Source organism: Poecile atricapillus, chromosome 2 (assembly GCF_030490865.1).
Source record: "Poecile atricapillus isolate bPoeAtr1 chromosome 2, bPoeAtr1.hap1, whole genome shotgun sequence".
Taxonomy (NCBI): domain Eukaryota; kingdom Metazoa; phylum Chordata; class Aves; order Passeriformes; family Paridae; genus Poecile; species Poecile atricapillus.
This window is the reverse complement of record NC_081250.1, coordinates 2239214-2253307: the sequence shown is the minus strand read 5'-3', so window position 1 is coordinate 2253307 and position 14094 is coordinate 2239214. Positions and strand designations below refer to the sequence as shown.

Genomic DNA, 14094 nt, shown 5'->3' with positions numbered 1-14094 from the left:
TGTAAAGCCCATCCTTCTCCATGGAATTACCAGTGGAAAGGTGATTTCCATGTGAAGAATTCCTGCCTGGGTTTGCTCGGAGGGGCTGTTTTGATGGTATGGATGTAGGGAAGAAAAAGCTTTGCAAGAGCTGAGCACGACTCAGGAAGGATGTGCACGGATGCAGGAGGCAAAAATAAAAATTCTCTTTTTAGGTATTTTAACAAATAATTTGCCAGCTCTTGGGAACATCAGTGAGAAGAAATGTGCTTTGCAGCCAGAACAAAAGGATTGGACCTTAAGAGAAGCAATAAGAGAGGAAAAAGAGGATCATGAAAACGCTCCAAGGGCTGGAGCCCCTCTGGAGCTGGGAGAGCTGGGAATGTTCCCCTGGAGAGGAGAAGCTCCAGGGAGAGCTCAGAGCCCCTTGCAGGGCCTGAAGGGGCTCCAGGAGAGCTGGAGAGGGACTGGGGACAAGGGATGGAGGGACAGGACACAGGGGATGATTTCCCACTGGTTGGACGGGATATTGGGAAGGAATTCCTGGCTGGGAAGGTGGGGAGGCCCTGGCACAGGGTGCCCAGAGCAGCTCTGGCTGCCCCTGGATCCCTGGAAGTGTCCAGGGCCAGGCTGGACAGAGCTTGGATCACCCTGGGACAGTGGAATGTGTCCCTGTCATGGCAGGGGTGGCTCTGGATGAGCTTTAAGCTCCCTTCCAACTTTTTTATGCTTCCATGATTCTCTGAAGGTCTCTGCAGACACCTCGAGGTCACTTCATGCAGAAAGGTGAAGAATCAGTGCTTCCTTCTGCTCAACTTGGAAGCAACAGCTTCCTAAATTAGAGGGAAAGGGGGAAAAATAATCCTAAAAATCACCCCTTTCTCTTCTTGCATGAGATACTTTCAAAGTGTTTTATTGTGTGTCCTGTAATCAGCTGAGGGAGGGGATCTCTGAGGGGAGGGGGGTTTAGGGAAACCTCCACCTTGTTGAGGTTTGTGGGGCTCTGCTGCATTTCCACCTTGGTGCCCTGGCTGATTCTTTCCCCACAAGGTTGCCCTGTTTGGGGTAGATTTACAGAGGATCAAGGGAAAATTGAACGCTGCAGCCCAATAACCACTTTGAGTCCATGGATTCTAGAGGGATCCCAGATGGACCTCAGAGGGCAAAGCTGGTGGCTCCACAGCTTCTGCAGCAGGGGACACACTCACAACACCCCAGATCCCTCCATCCAGCTCCGCTCTGCATGGAAAGAGTGGCAAAATGGCTCTCATTTGCTTTTTGTTTTCCATGCCACAGCAACGGGACCACTGCCTTTTCTTCACTGAGAGAAGTGGGAAGGGGCAGGAGTGGGGAGCAGGGCCATGCTACTCCTTATTCCAGTGATTTGCACGATGCAGAGGCCTGGGGAAGCAGGGATGCTCTCAGCCTGGCTCTCAGTATTCCAGCTGAAAGGAACAGGCGTGTTTTGGTCACATTTTTACCCCTCAGAATTACTGACCCGAGGAAGGGATGGAGGTATAACAGCAGCAGTGAGCTCAGAGGTGACTCCAGATGGAAGACAAGCAGGAATGTGGCTTCCAGCCCATGTGTGGTCACTCGAAGGGAGGAAACACCCTGGAAGTCCACATGATGGTGAAAAAAGAGCAGCTGGAAATGCAGGAGGTGGCAGGGAAGGGTTTCACAGCGTGACCCCAGTGGAACAAACGCTGTCCCGTGGGCAGGCGGCGTTCCCAGCTCTTGTCTGTTATTTCAGCCTCTGTCCGGAGGGCAGAGGAATGCCAGGCCCACTTCTAATTCAGGAAACTGAGGAAGGGAAATGTGAGTGGCTCCTCTCGGAGGAGATCTGCCGTGAGGAAACGCCACCGGAGGCTTCTCAGCTATGCCAGGAACGGCCTCGGACACCCAGCCCAGCCCAAGCCCGGTGAGGTCCCCACCTCTCGATGCCTTGCTTGGGTTACTCCAACCTGGGAGTCGCTGCCAAATATCTGCTGGGGAATCCATGCAGGGCTGGCAGTGAGGGATGAGAGAGATGAGCTCACGGGTATTTTCCTTCCCTCTCACCCTCCTTGTGAGTCAATCGCCCCGCTGAGCTGGGGTCACTGCCCTGGAGAGGCTGGGTCCGTGCAGAGAGACCTCTGTGGGCAAAATCTCGAGGTCTCCAAAGGGAATGGTTGGAGGGTGGGTGGAACCCGGTGGTGCTCTGCAGAGGAAAAGAGATGGAGTAAAGTCTTGGGAGGGAAGGGAAGCCCGGACCAAATGATGTGCTGGGATTCCTGCAAAAAACCCGTGGATGAGAGTGAGGGCTCCTCCGGGATGGGGAAGCCTCAGGCAGAGCTGAGTCATGAAGCAGGAAAACTTGAAATCACCCTCCAGATCTCCCTGGGAAGAGCCTGCTGGGGTGGACACAGCAGGGCTGGTGAGATCCTGGCACCTGAGCTGCCGTGGGACGGTGGCACCCACAGGACGGGGACACGGGGCTCACCCTGGCACCGGGAATGGGAGAGAAGGACCCCTTGCAGGATGCCAGGCTTGGATCCTCACAGGTCCTGCTTGGCCTGCAGGAGCATTCCAGAAGCACAGCGGTGGGGCCGGGGCTCGGGGGAGGACACAGGGTTTGTGCTGGTGCCAGACCAGAGGTGACAACAACTCCGGGGCTCCTTGTCCAGCGTTATCCTTGCACCTGGCACCTCTTGATCCCAGAGAAAAAAAAACAATTACGACCCTTCGGAACTGCCACTTACGCCACCAAACTCCTTGGGCGCTTGGCTGCTTCCCCCTGGCTCTGCTGGGTCCCCTCCATCCCGGAGAGAAACATTCCCACTCCCGCAGCCGTGGCACTGCGCCGATGTGGCACTGCCCTCTGCTGTCGGTGGCTGCGGGGACACCGCCCGAGGCCGCTGCTCTGAGCACAAACACCGAGGTTTATGTCACCCCAGGGCTTCCTGAAGGACCTGAAAGCCACAAAGCTGTCCCACGGAAGATGTTGCATCCGTGGTCCCCAGGCATGACAAGCGACAAAGCCCCGGAGGAGGTCGGTGCCTGCTCGGGCTTCCCTTTTTCCCCGGCTGGAAGCAGAAGTGGGGACTATTTTTGGTGCTGCCTCACTTTGGAAAGAGTCACACACGCCCAGGGCATCACCCTGGCTCCGGCACCTCGCTGTGGGCAGAGAAAATGAGTAACAGCAAGGGTCTCACTGCCTTTCCATGACCCACAGCTCTGCCTCGGGGCTGCCGGGAGGAGCCGGAGTTTCCTTCCACGTGCTGGGATCACCAGCTTCTTGGGGATGTGCGTGGAAAATGACTCCTAAACTGCATTTTCCACCCGACAAACGCTCAGGCAAAGCCTCCCCGTGATAACATGGCTCGTCCTGCCCTCCACCCACAGCCCTCCATCGCCTTTTCCCAAGCTGGAAGAGCTCGGGTGTCAGGAAAAGGACACTCAGCATGAGCCTGGCACTGGTCCTATCTCCCAAATTCTCCTCGAGGAAAGGCCTCTAGATGAGGTTTAAATGAAATATTGCTCTGGCCTCCACCAGGCTGTGATGGCCCACGGGGCTTCTGGCCCCCAGCACCCACAGGGGCTGACTTGGTGCCGCTTCACCCCAACCACTGGGAGAAGGAAATGGAGATATTCCCAGATCAAGGTGAATCATGTGGATTTGAGGAAGCTGGAATGGATGTGACACCCACCCCAAGCTGGTTTCAGCCCCTACATCCCATGCACGGGTGGATGTGGGAAGATTTGAATGGCGCTTCTCCACGAGGCCACTTTTGTTTTGGCAAAAATGTGGTCAGGAACAGGGCTGGGATGTTTTAAACATTAAAAAAATAAAAAATATTTCCCCTCCTCACCCCAGAAATAAACAGAATCCACACAGTTTGCACAATGCTGGGAAGACTGGAGATGCCCAAGGTCACAGTCAGATGTGAGAATAAATTCACCGAGCTCCCAGTGTCACTCCAGGAGCTATTCCAAGACAAAAGGCTCACCCCCGTTCACTCTCCCCCTGTGTGGCCCCTCAACTGGTTTGTCCACGGATTCTGGGGGTCAGGAACACTGATGACCCCATTCTGAGCACCCAAAGGTCTTGCTGCTCATCATGTGTCACCCGCTGGGCACAGTTCCGGGGTGGGGGGCTGAGCTTCAAGCCCTGGGGACAGTGGCTTTTGAGATGAGAGCCCAGTGCCAGGTGTCCTCCTGCCTCTGTCCCCATGGGGACACAGGGTGGCTCAGAAGTGTGACACACACATGCTCAGGAGGGGAACCTTCCTGCTCTTGGGTGCTGGAATTACCTCCAGGGTGACGATGACAGTGACATCGGCAGACCTGGAAAAACACTGCCAACGGGTGACATTCAGGGCATTAACTGCTGTCACTCTATTGGGAACAGCGAGAAGAACAACACAGGCTCTCTTGTGTGTTGAACAGGAGAGCCAAGTTTATTATTCTTGATCTTCTTTCATAGACATGTTCGACAAAGTCCGAGAGGTAAAACTCTCATTGGTCATTAAAGTAACACATAACCATCACTGGTTAAGTGTAACATCACCCCTTGACTGTTTCCCTAAACCTGCAAGGATTGCTGTCCTTTACCAAGGACTGTTTGGATTCTTTCTCATGCTTTCTCAGGCCAGGAGAAACCTGTGACTTAGTTTCACACAGGCTCTGTTCCCTTCTTTTTGCATTTAGTATCCACAGATACTCCGTGTCCTGTCCCTGCATTGCTCACAGGTGTGTGGCCGTGCACACGAGTGTGCAAAGCCTGTGCCTTCCTACATCCAACCTCTGCCCAGATGTGGCAAACCTGCCCCTCGCACAGCTGCCCACCCCTGCCACACCCAGCCCTTTCATGACTGCCTGGTTCTTGCACAGCTGCCCAGATGTGACACGTCCACCCCTCGCACAACTGCCCTGATCCTCGCACGCCCACCCAGCCCTCACACACCCCATCCCTGCCCAGCTGCCCACCCCTGCAGCTCCCACGCCTTGCACACCAATCCCTTGCACACCCACCCCGGCACACTCATCCCTGCCCATCCCACCCAGCCCCTGCACTCTCACCCCTCTCCCACCCAGCCGCGTCCCAGCGCCCCGCTATCCCCGCTATCCCCGCTCCTCTCCCGTTTCTCGGCGCTCTCCCCGCCCCGCCGCTCCGTCCCTCCTCCCGGGGCGTGTCCCCTGCTGTCCCCCCGCCCCTCCGCCGTGTCCCGCCCCCCCTCCGGCCCCTCCCCGGCCCGCCCCGCCGCCGCTCGGGCTCTCGCCGCCGGCCGCGCTATAAGAAGCGGGGCGTGCGGCGGGGCCGCAGCGGGCGCGGCGGGGGAACGAGATGAGCAGCGCCGGCGCCGCTGCAAGATGCTGGATGGACACGTCCTGCTGGGATGGCTCTCCTCCTGCGCGCTCCTAGGGCTGCTCGCCTGCGCCCCGCGGCCCTCCGCCGCCTACTTCGGGTAGGTGCCCCGTGCCCCCCGCTCCTGCTTTTTAACTTTTGCCTGAGTTTATTTTATTTTATTTATTTATTTTATTTTTTTGGATGCCGAAGGGGTTTTGCGCCTTGCGCGTTCCTCCCGAGGTGGGGATGCTGCCGTGCGTCTGCGGGCACCCTCCGTCCCCCGGTGGGTGCGGGCATCCCCTCCTGCGGGCGCTGACAGCCGGCCCGGGACGGGGCAGCGACAGCGCCGTGCCCGCGGCTGTCTCGCGTCCCAGCGCTCGGAGCCGAGCTCCCGGAGTTCCCTTGGCTCTGCCGGTCAGGACCGGGCTCTCCGGGAGCCGCCGGGCTGTGCCCGGGGACCGCGGGCAGGAGCTGCCGGGGGCGAGCGAGCGCTTCGTTCCGCCGCTCCCCGCGGGGGTGCCGCGCACGGAGCGGACCCGCAGCGCACCAGCCGCGGGCTGGAACCCCTTCCAGCACGGGACAGCGCGGAGAAAACTCCTTTTCCCCCGCGATTCAAGGGCTCGTTTCCGCAGCAGGTGCTGGCGGGCGGGTGTCGCTGTGTGGTTTTTGGGAGGGCTCCGCGGGCGCTGCGCGTTCGCCGCATCCCCGGCGCTCACCTGTGCGCGGGGCGGGGCGCGGGCGGCAGGGGGCGCTCCCGGCCCGGCGCGCGCCGCGCAGGTGGATCCCGCTCCCTTCCCGACCCCCGATCCCGGCGGTTTGATCCCCCTGATCCCGCTGTCCCGGCTCTGTCGGGTGACCTGGAGCCGCCAAATGAAACCGCGCCCCCGCTCCTCTTCAACAACGCGGGGCTTTCCCTCTGTGCTTTTTGGGGTGTCGCTGCCTCTTATCCTTAATTTGAAAACATTTGTCCCAAAATGTTGTCGGTTGGAGAGGGGAGTGGGACGCGAGCAGCTGTGGAAGAGGTTTTGTTGTAAGTTTACACAACAGTGGTGATTCTTGCTTATTTTTAATTTTTTTTTCTGCTTTTTTTTTTTTTTTTTTTTTTTTCCTTTTTTTTTGGGGATGTTGTGTTGTGACCACTGGTAGGAGCCACTGGACCAGCCCTGGAGAATGTTTTAGCAGACTTGAGGTTTTCCCCCCTTCTTTCCAGTAAAACAAATCCTGGTGTTGAGGCTTGTCCATTGCTTGTGGTCTGGCAAAGTTTTCCAAACAGTGCTACTTACATCTTCTGTTTCCAACTCCAGAACCGTTTCACTTCCTGCTGCTGGGGCTGGTTTTCTAAGGAAGCAGCCTGTCCCGGGTGTGCAGGTTTTTAGGGAAAGCCCTTTTCTCCCTCGCAGTGCTCGTGTGTCTGCCGAGGACCACCGGCGCTGTGCAGCTGAATTGTGCCTTGGGGACTGACAGGCTTTGGAAGGAGCTTGGCTGTAACTCCCCTGTTAATCCCTGCCGTGCTGGTATCTGCTCCAGAGCAGCAGGTAACTCATTCCAGTTCCTGCTGGGATTTCTCTCTTGGCTGGTTTTAACTTAAGAAGGGTCCATCTGAGCCAAGGGCAGTGTCTGCTGTCTGTCCTGTCCGCTTTGGGTTTTTCTCAGTCTCGGTCCAGCTGCTGTTTCTGATTCCAGACTCCCTCCCTGGCAATGAGGAGGGGAGAGGAGATGCTGCCAGATGTGCACCCAGCCAGATGTGCGCTCCAGGGCTGCTTTGGTGTGCAGTGGAGTTTGTTTATGCAAAGCATCCTTGTCTGTGGTTAAAACCCCAGCAAAGGAGCAGCATCTGCTGCTGATCCCCTCTTTGTTCTTCCAAGAGCAGAGGTTGCACTTGCTGAGCTGCTGGGGACCCTGGGAATAGTCAGTGCCGAGATCCCGGGTCCTGATAATCCGCAGTGAGATCCCACAAGTGTGTGTGGAGGAGCTGAGCCCTCCTGGCTGTGGGCTTCTGTCTGTGCATAAGGAAAGAAATCCCATCTGGTAGAAGCTGGATGTTCCTGCAGAACTCAGTGGCACTGCAAGTGCCCTGGGAAGGCTGGTATTGATATTTTTTCTTGTGCCACGTACATGAAGGAGCTGCTCCAGGTGAGGCAGCATATCTGTTCGTTCTGATAAATCTTTGCTAACAGCCCGAGCTAAAACACACCCTCCAGACAGGGAAAGGGATGCTTTTTTTGAGTCCGAGGCCTCCCCAAAGCCAGCTTTTGGTGGCCTGCTGGTCCCTCTGGGTGCTGCCATCCCTGTGGAGGAGGTGGTGGGGCACAGAGAGAGGCTGTGTTAAACAGATGTCACGCAGTGGCTGCAGCTTGGCTGCTCCCTTCCTCAGTCTGGAGGGGGATAGGGACAGCTGTGGATGATCCCTCCCCCCCAGCCCCAATGTCTTATTTCAGGGAAAGAATTCCATGTCTCCAAATGTGTTGCCTGGTGGGGAATTAGTGCCCAGGGACAGAAATGGGGCATGGTTACACGATAATGAGATTGTGTCAGCATGGAGTTATGTCTGTGCCTGTCCCGGGGGGCGGCAGGAAGGGATGCTGGGCTGGGGAGACCATGCCTGGAGGCTACTGCTTCCCTGGAAATCTGGCTCTGGTGTTCTCAGAGAGATGCACAAGCAGCCAAATAGGATAAATGCCCCCTGGAAACAGAGTTTGGAGTGTGTGTGTGAGTTAAAGCCGTGGGGCAGGTGGGGCTCTCGCTGCGGTTTTGCTCCATCCCCAAGCTGCCTGTCTGGGGGATGTGCTGAAGGTGATGCTGCAGGGAGGGAGAGAGAGATTTTCCCTTTTTCTGAGGGGAATTCTGGCAGACTGGGTGTCGCTGCCCTCCTCCCTGGAGCAGGTGCCAGCATCACCTGGAGCTGCTACCCAGCTGGGGATGCCGGTGTGCAGCACAGAGCAGAGCCGAGACCCTGCAGGCACCTGTTCAGGAGGGATTCTGAAGGGTTTGGCTCAGCCCTAACTCCTGGGAAACAGCTGGAGCAGCCTGGCTCCAGAGATGTGGTGATGCTACAGCTCCAAAACCTTGCCTGGTAAAAAACTTCTTGAAAGGGAGAAGAAAGCACATCTACAAAACTGAGCGCAGCCCTGCTGGCTTTTTGTGTGCTCAGAGCTGCCCCTCGGGAGGAGGATGATGACGGTGGTGGCTGGATTTTGGGGTAGGATGACTGTGGGAGAGGCTGAGCCTGCACCAGAGGGGGAGGCATTGCCTCGGGATCGGTGTCAGCCTGCTGGGATGCGCCCAGAAGTGAGGCTGCTTCTGTGTCCAGCCACGGGCTCTGCAGCTGGGCTGGCTGAACGCTGATTTGCACCATATTCCAACTGGCTGCTGGGGGGAGCTTGGAGCAGCCCCAGGCTGCCGGCATCCCTGAGAAAGCATTGCATTTCACTTTTCCTCCCTGCTCCGCTTTCCCGGTGCCTGACACGCTCTGGGTGTGGGCACCTCCCCTCCCTCCCTTTCCTCTCTCGAATGTGGCCGGGGGTGGTGGAAATGCCGGAGCGGCATCTGGGAATTGTGTTGGGACTTGCAGTTCTGGGCTCTGCAAGTGGCAGGTGACAAGATTAGCCGTGCTGGGGTGACAGGGTGGCTGAGGAGCTTCAATTCTGTTGTGCCCTGTGCTGCTGTGAAGGGAAACCAGCCTGTAGGAGCTTCTGCTTCCCTGAGCTGCCTGATCCGTGGATCTGAGGTGACCCGGGCCATAAATCAACCCCCTTCTATTTCTGGGGGTTCAGATGTAGAGTCTGATTCAGTCTGGATATGCCTCTTAAAAAAAAATAAAATTAAACAATATAAATTTTTGTTGGAAGAAGTGTTTTTCCTGCAGGTTGGGATTTGCTGCGCTTTCCCTCTGGGAGCAGAAGGATCCCAGCAGCTCTGCCCCCTCTGCAAACACTTGTCAAGACAGCAGTAATGTTACAAGTGGCTCATGCTTACATAGTGTTTATATTGACAGATTGCAATGTTCTGCATAAATGTAACTGATCTGTCCCCTGCACGCAGGCAACAGGAACCCTCAAATGCTCACGGGGGGGAGAGGGAGGGAGGGGAAGCATAGCTTGCCCTAATTTACCAACACACCGCTCCCGAGGGCCGCGCTCTGCGGTTTGGAGTGTGGGAAGCGCGATGTATTTTTATTCCCTTTGGCAGGTGTAGAATAGGTGCCCTGCTCTGCCATAGGACAGAAACCTCGTGGTTCAGGCTGTGATTTTTGTTAAGAGAGACTTGGCAAAGAGCGGAATGTTGGACTCGAAGGGCTGTTCAGGAGCTGTGAGCGCTCTGGGGTGGGATCCTGAGCGGGGCGAGAAGTCACTGCGAGTTCCCGAGCTCCGTGTGGCGTCAGCTGGCGTGTCACCTCCAATAAAAGCACTCCCAGGGGCTCTGCCGCCTGTTTTCCAGCCTGTGGGCCACGCTGGGCGATGACCCGGCGGTGGCAGGTCCTGGGTGTCAGTCGGTGTCACCGGAGGGTGCGTGAGGCCTGCGCGCTCCAGCACGACCAGGCCGCGGTGGCTTCGCGGGGCTCTGGCGTGTGTGAGACGGAGCAGCTGCTTCCCAGCACGACCCAAAAAAGCAAAACCTGGCCTCGGCTGGCGAGGCAGGAATGCGGCACGCAGGCAAACACAGCTGGAGCGGCCGGAGGCAGCGCCCTCGGAGAGGACGGCTTGGCCATCGCGCCCTGAGCGCCTCTGCCGCTTGCTCTGCCTCCGCCACACGGCTCTGCTGCGTTTAAGGTGCTGGATTTGTGGTTTTTCCTTGGAAAACTGGAAGGATCTGCCTGGTTTGGGAATTGTTTTATGTTTTTTTTTTTTTCCCCTTGCTTTTTTGGAGCTGGGTGAACTGTCAGTGCTGCGAGTCCCGCCTGGCTTCGCTCCCAAAGTTGGCCTCTCTGCGTCAACTCAAAGCAGTGTTTAAGCTCCATTCCTTTGGAAAGGGAACCCCAGAGGCAGCATTTGCTTTGTGGGTGCTTGGAAGTGGCGTTGGGTTTGCTGAGGTGCCACAAGGGTGGTGACAAAGCCGGGAACATTTGGGAAGACAACTCTGCCAGACCTGCATCTTCATCCCTGGGGAGCAGGATTTATCCCAAATCAGGCTGGGAGGTACCTGGAAGCTCCTCCTGCCTGCAGAGGATGGAGCAGCATTAACTCAGACAGGAATTAGAGGTTTTTTGGCTTGAGTAGTGGATTGACCATGTTGCTTGGTGTTTTGGAACCACTGCCTTGTGCCTCAGTTTCCCTCACCTGGGGCTGTTCATCTCTGAACTCAGGTTAATGATGAGCGCTGTGGCAGCCTCCATGTGCAAATACTGCATTTTTCTTTTTCCCAGAGCTGTAAATGACACCTTGGAGGGGGGAGATGGGTGGTTAGGAGAATATTGAGTGGATACCTGGCAAAGCAGGAGGCCAGTGACTTCCTTTAGCCTGACTGGTGATGCAGAACCCGAGACCAGGAATCCACAGGACTCTGGTCTCCTGCTGAAAGGCCTGGTCAATGATTAACTTGATTTCTGGAAGCTGCTGACAACAACAAAAGGGAGTCCAGCCCCACAACCCCAACACAAAAAGCTCCAGAGTGTTTAATAATTAAAGGCCTTGTGCTTTATCGGGGTAATGAGAATCGCCTTAAGGCTTATTCGGTGGCAGGTAATTGAATTAGGCTGTGGGATCAGGAAGGGGGAGCAAGTTCAGTGGAAAGTCGGGAAGACTGCAGGGAGAAGCCTCTGTGATGCTGCTTAGTCTGAATCTTTCTGACCAGAGCAAATTTTGTCAGTTTTTGCGGCTTTCTTCATTTTTCTGTCGGATTAATTCATTGTGCTGGCAGACTTGGTGTAGTTGCCTCTTGGAGAATCATGGAATGATTTGGGTTAGAAAAGATTTCCTTGTTCCACCCCCTGCCATGGGCAGGGACACCTTCCATCATCCCAGGCTGCTCCAAGCCCCATCCAGCCTGGCCTTGGACACTTCCAGGGATCCAGGGGCAGCCACAGCTGCTCTGGGTACCTGTGCCAGGGCCTGCCCACCCTCACAGGGAAGGATTTCCTCCTAACACCTCATCTAAACCTGTTCTCTTCCACTTTAAAACATTCCCACTTATCCTATCACTATCTACCTGTATAAAAAGTTCTCCCCAGCTCCCTTGGGATGCTCCATTCCATTCCCTTTTTAAGGGACATGCTGACAGTGTTGTTATTTCTAATAAATGTTGATATTTAAACATTCTTTAAGATTAAATTTTTTTTTTAGTGGAAAATCTGAGTCAGAAGGAACTGCTGAACTTAAACTATTGTGGGGGTGGCTGGGCAGCCAGAGGAGGTGCTGGACCAGTGAGCATCACTGGTATTTCTGCAATATCAGGTATTTGTGGTCCAGAGCTGCTCCAGGTGTGGTAGGACATGGAAATCTTGGCTCAGGAGAGCTGAAGATTGCATTTGCCTTCCCTGTCTCCTGTTTCTCCCCTGTGCCTTGAGAGGGAGTTAGGTTGGAAGGGGATTTTGAAGATGTTGAACTGAAATATCCCCACCAGGGGAACCACCAGAGGTGGGAGGACTTCTGATGCCAGAAGCTCCATGTAGATCCTCTCTGCTGCAGTTCCATGGGATAATGGAATTATTCCCCATGTGGCCCCTTTGGGACTCGGGTTCTGTGGCCACCTGAGTTCTGTAGAAGAGAAAGGGCTCAACTCCTCTCCTGGTGTTTGAGGAGAGGACTAGATGTATTAAAAGCATCTTGATCTGCTCTCTCTCAATTTCTGGTTCCAGCTGCCTCCTGAGAGACCCCTCTGGGGTGGGGTGGCGCTGAGTTCATGCTGAAACCTTCTGCTAGACACAAACTTCCCAAGTTCCCAACTTCCAGGGGTGTGTTGGAGCAATCCAAGAGCTCTCCTGGATGTAGCTTTCCAGCCTGAAACCTGCTGAGCCTCTGGCTTCCCTCCACTCTGCAGCAGCCCCTTCTCTCTGCAGCCAGAACAGCTCTCTGGTGGCTCATGGTGTGTGTTCACACAACTGGTTCCTCCACCTCAGGAGCCCTCGAGCACAGGATTTGTTGTTTGTGCTCTGAAATGGTCTTGGGGGGCCACTGCTCCTCCTGCAGAATGTGGCTGCAGGTTCTGGACCAACCTGAGCCAGGTAGGATCTGTTTTCCTGACTTTTTCCAGAGCTCAGGTCAAGTTGAGACAACCCAGAAATCATTATTATTATTATTATTATGGAAAGGGTTAACCCTTTAGAAGATTTTTTTTTTTTTGACGTCAAGATGCAAACTTTTTTTCCTCTTCTCCTGTTTGTAACTGTGCTTTTTAAGGTTCCTTCAGATGGTGGCTGTAAGTGCTAATGAGCCTTATCTCTCCAGATACTGTCATAAAACACACTTATGAAGTTTATCAGCTCAGCAAGCTTTACATTTTATTGTAATGTGTGTTTGCACTTCCCGAAGTGGAACAGGGAGTATTTTGACTCCATGGATAAACACAGCAGTTACAGGATTTGCTGGAGCTGATAGAAAAATCTATCCTGATTCTTTTTTTTTTATTTTTTTTTTTCATTTCCCCCCCTCAGCTCTTAGCAGGAACTCTTGTTTCAAATGGATCAAGCAGCTCCTGGTGGTGTCTGTAGCCTTCCAGTCTGTTATTATAAACCATTCTCTGAGGCATAATTTTGTTAATTCAGTTGCTGAAGGATTTTTGGGGAAGGGGAAATGACAGGTTAAACTCTTTCTTTTGGGAAGAACGCAGAGGAAAAGCTCTTTTCTCCCCATCCACCACAGGACATGCAAACTCAACAGTGTCTGACAGTAATGCTGAGTCTGGGATACAGCATGGAACACCCAATTCCTGTTGATTCCCAGCAGGCTGGATGGGAGTTGGCAGGAATTTTTATGAGCAGATTCATTTGGCCTAGCTGATTAAAATAGCATTAATTGGGCAGCCACATGGACTTTGGGGCAAAACTTGCTCTGATTTCTGCATTTGCCACGCACCGGATGGAGGAATTTCCCAATTGGAGCAAAACTTCCCTTTCTTGGAAAAGCTTCTTGGAGTCTTCCAGAGAGTGAAGCAGCAAAGGGGGCCATGAGGGGTAGCAGGAGGTGGCTTTTTGTGATGTGGAGGGACAGATGATTTCCCCTAGACATGAATGAGGCACTGAACAAGGCCCACAGGGATCTCTGAGTTTAGCTTGAAGCTCTCTCTGATGGCTGCCTCAGGCAATCCTGGGAGGAGCAGACAGAAGTTTAACCAGAACATTGGTGTGCTGTTGAAATCCTCTGAATTTCTGTGGAACAGCCCCCCAGCACAAAGAGGGTCAAGTTGTTTTTGTGGCCAAATCCTTTTGGAAGGGGTCAGTTGATGAGCAAAAGAAATAATACTCAAAAACTAACAGCTGGTTTTGGAGTATGCAGGGAGGTGTGTGGGGTCTGACCCCTGGGTGATGCATGGGAGGTGACACAGGTGGCAAAAACGAATTGTTCTGACTCACAGAGCCCTTGGCACTGGGATTTCTGCTTCTGGATCTTCAGCACCTCTTAACTCTGGCCATGGAGAGACCTTAGAGCTTCTTCCTGCTTAAAGGGGCTCCAGGAGAGCTGGAGAGGGACTTTGACAAGGGATGGAGGGACAGGACAATGGGAAATGGCTTCCCACTGCCAAAGAGCGGGATAAAATGGGATATTGGGAAGGAATTCCTCCCTGTGAGGATGGGCAGGCCCTGGCACAGGGTGCCCAGAGCAGCTGTGGCTGCCTCTGCATCCCTGGAAGTG

At 54.6% G+C, this 14094-nt stretch overlaps 1 protein-coding gene across 2 annotated transcripts in view; it reads left to right on the top strand.

Moving 5' to 3' along the window:
• Positions 1-5296: 5296 nt before the first annotated feature.
• WNT9A (Wnt family member 9A) overlaps positions 5297-14094 on the top strand; it is a 57650-nt gene continuing 48852 nt past the window's right edge. For both annotated transcript variants that reach the window (XR_009276967.1, XM_058833077.1), the window contains exon 1: positions 5297-5426. Coding sequence is in view for 1 of the 2 variants with exons in the window: in XM_058833077.1 (XP_058689060.1) it covers positions 5332-5426 (95 nt within the window). In the remaining variant the exon portion in view is untranslated. The remainder of the gene's footprint in view (positions 5427-14094) is intronic.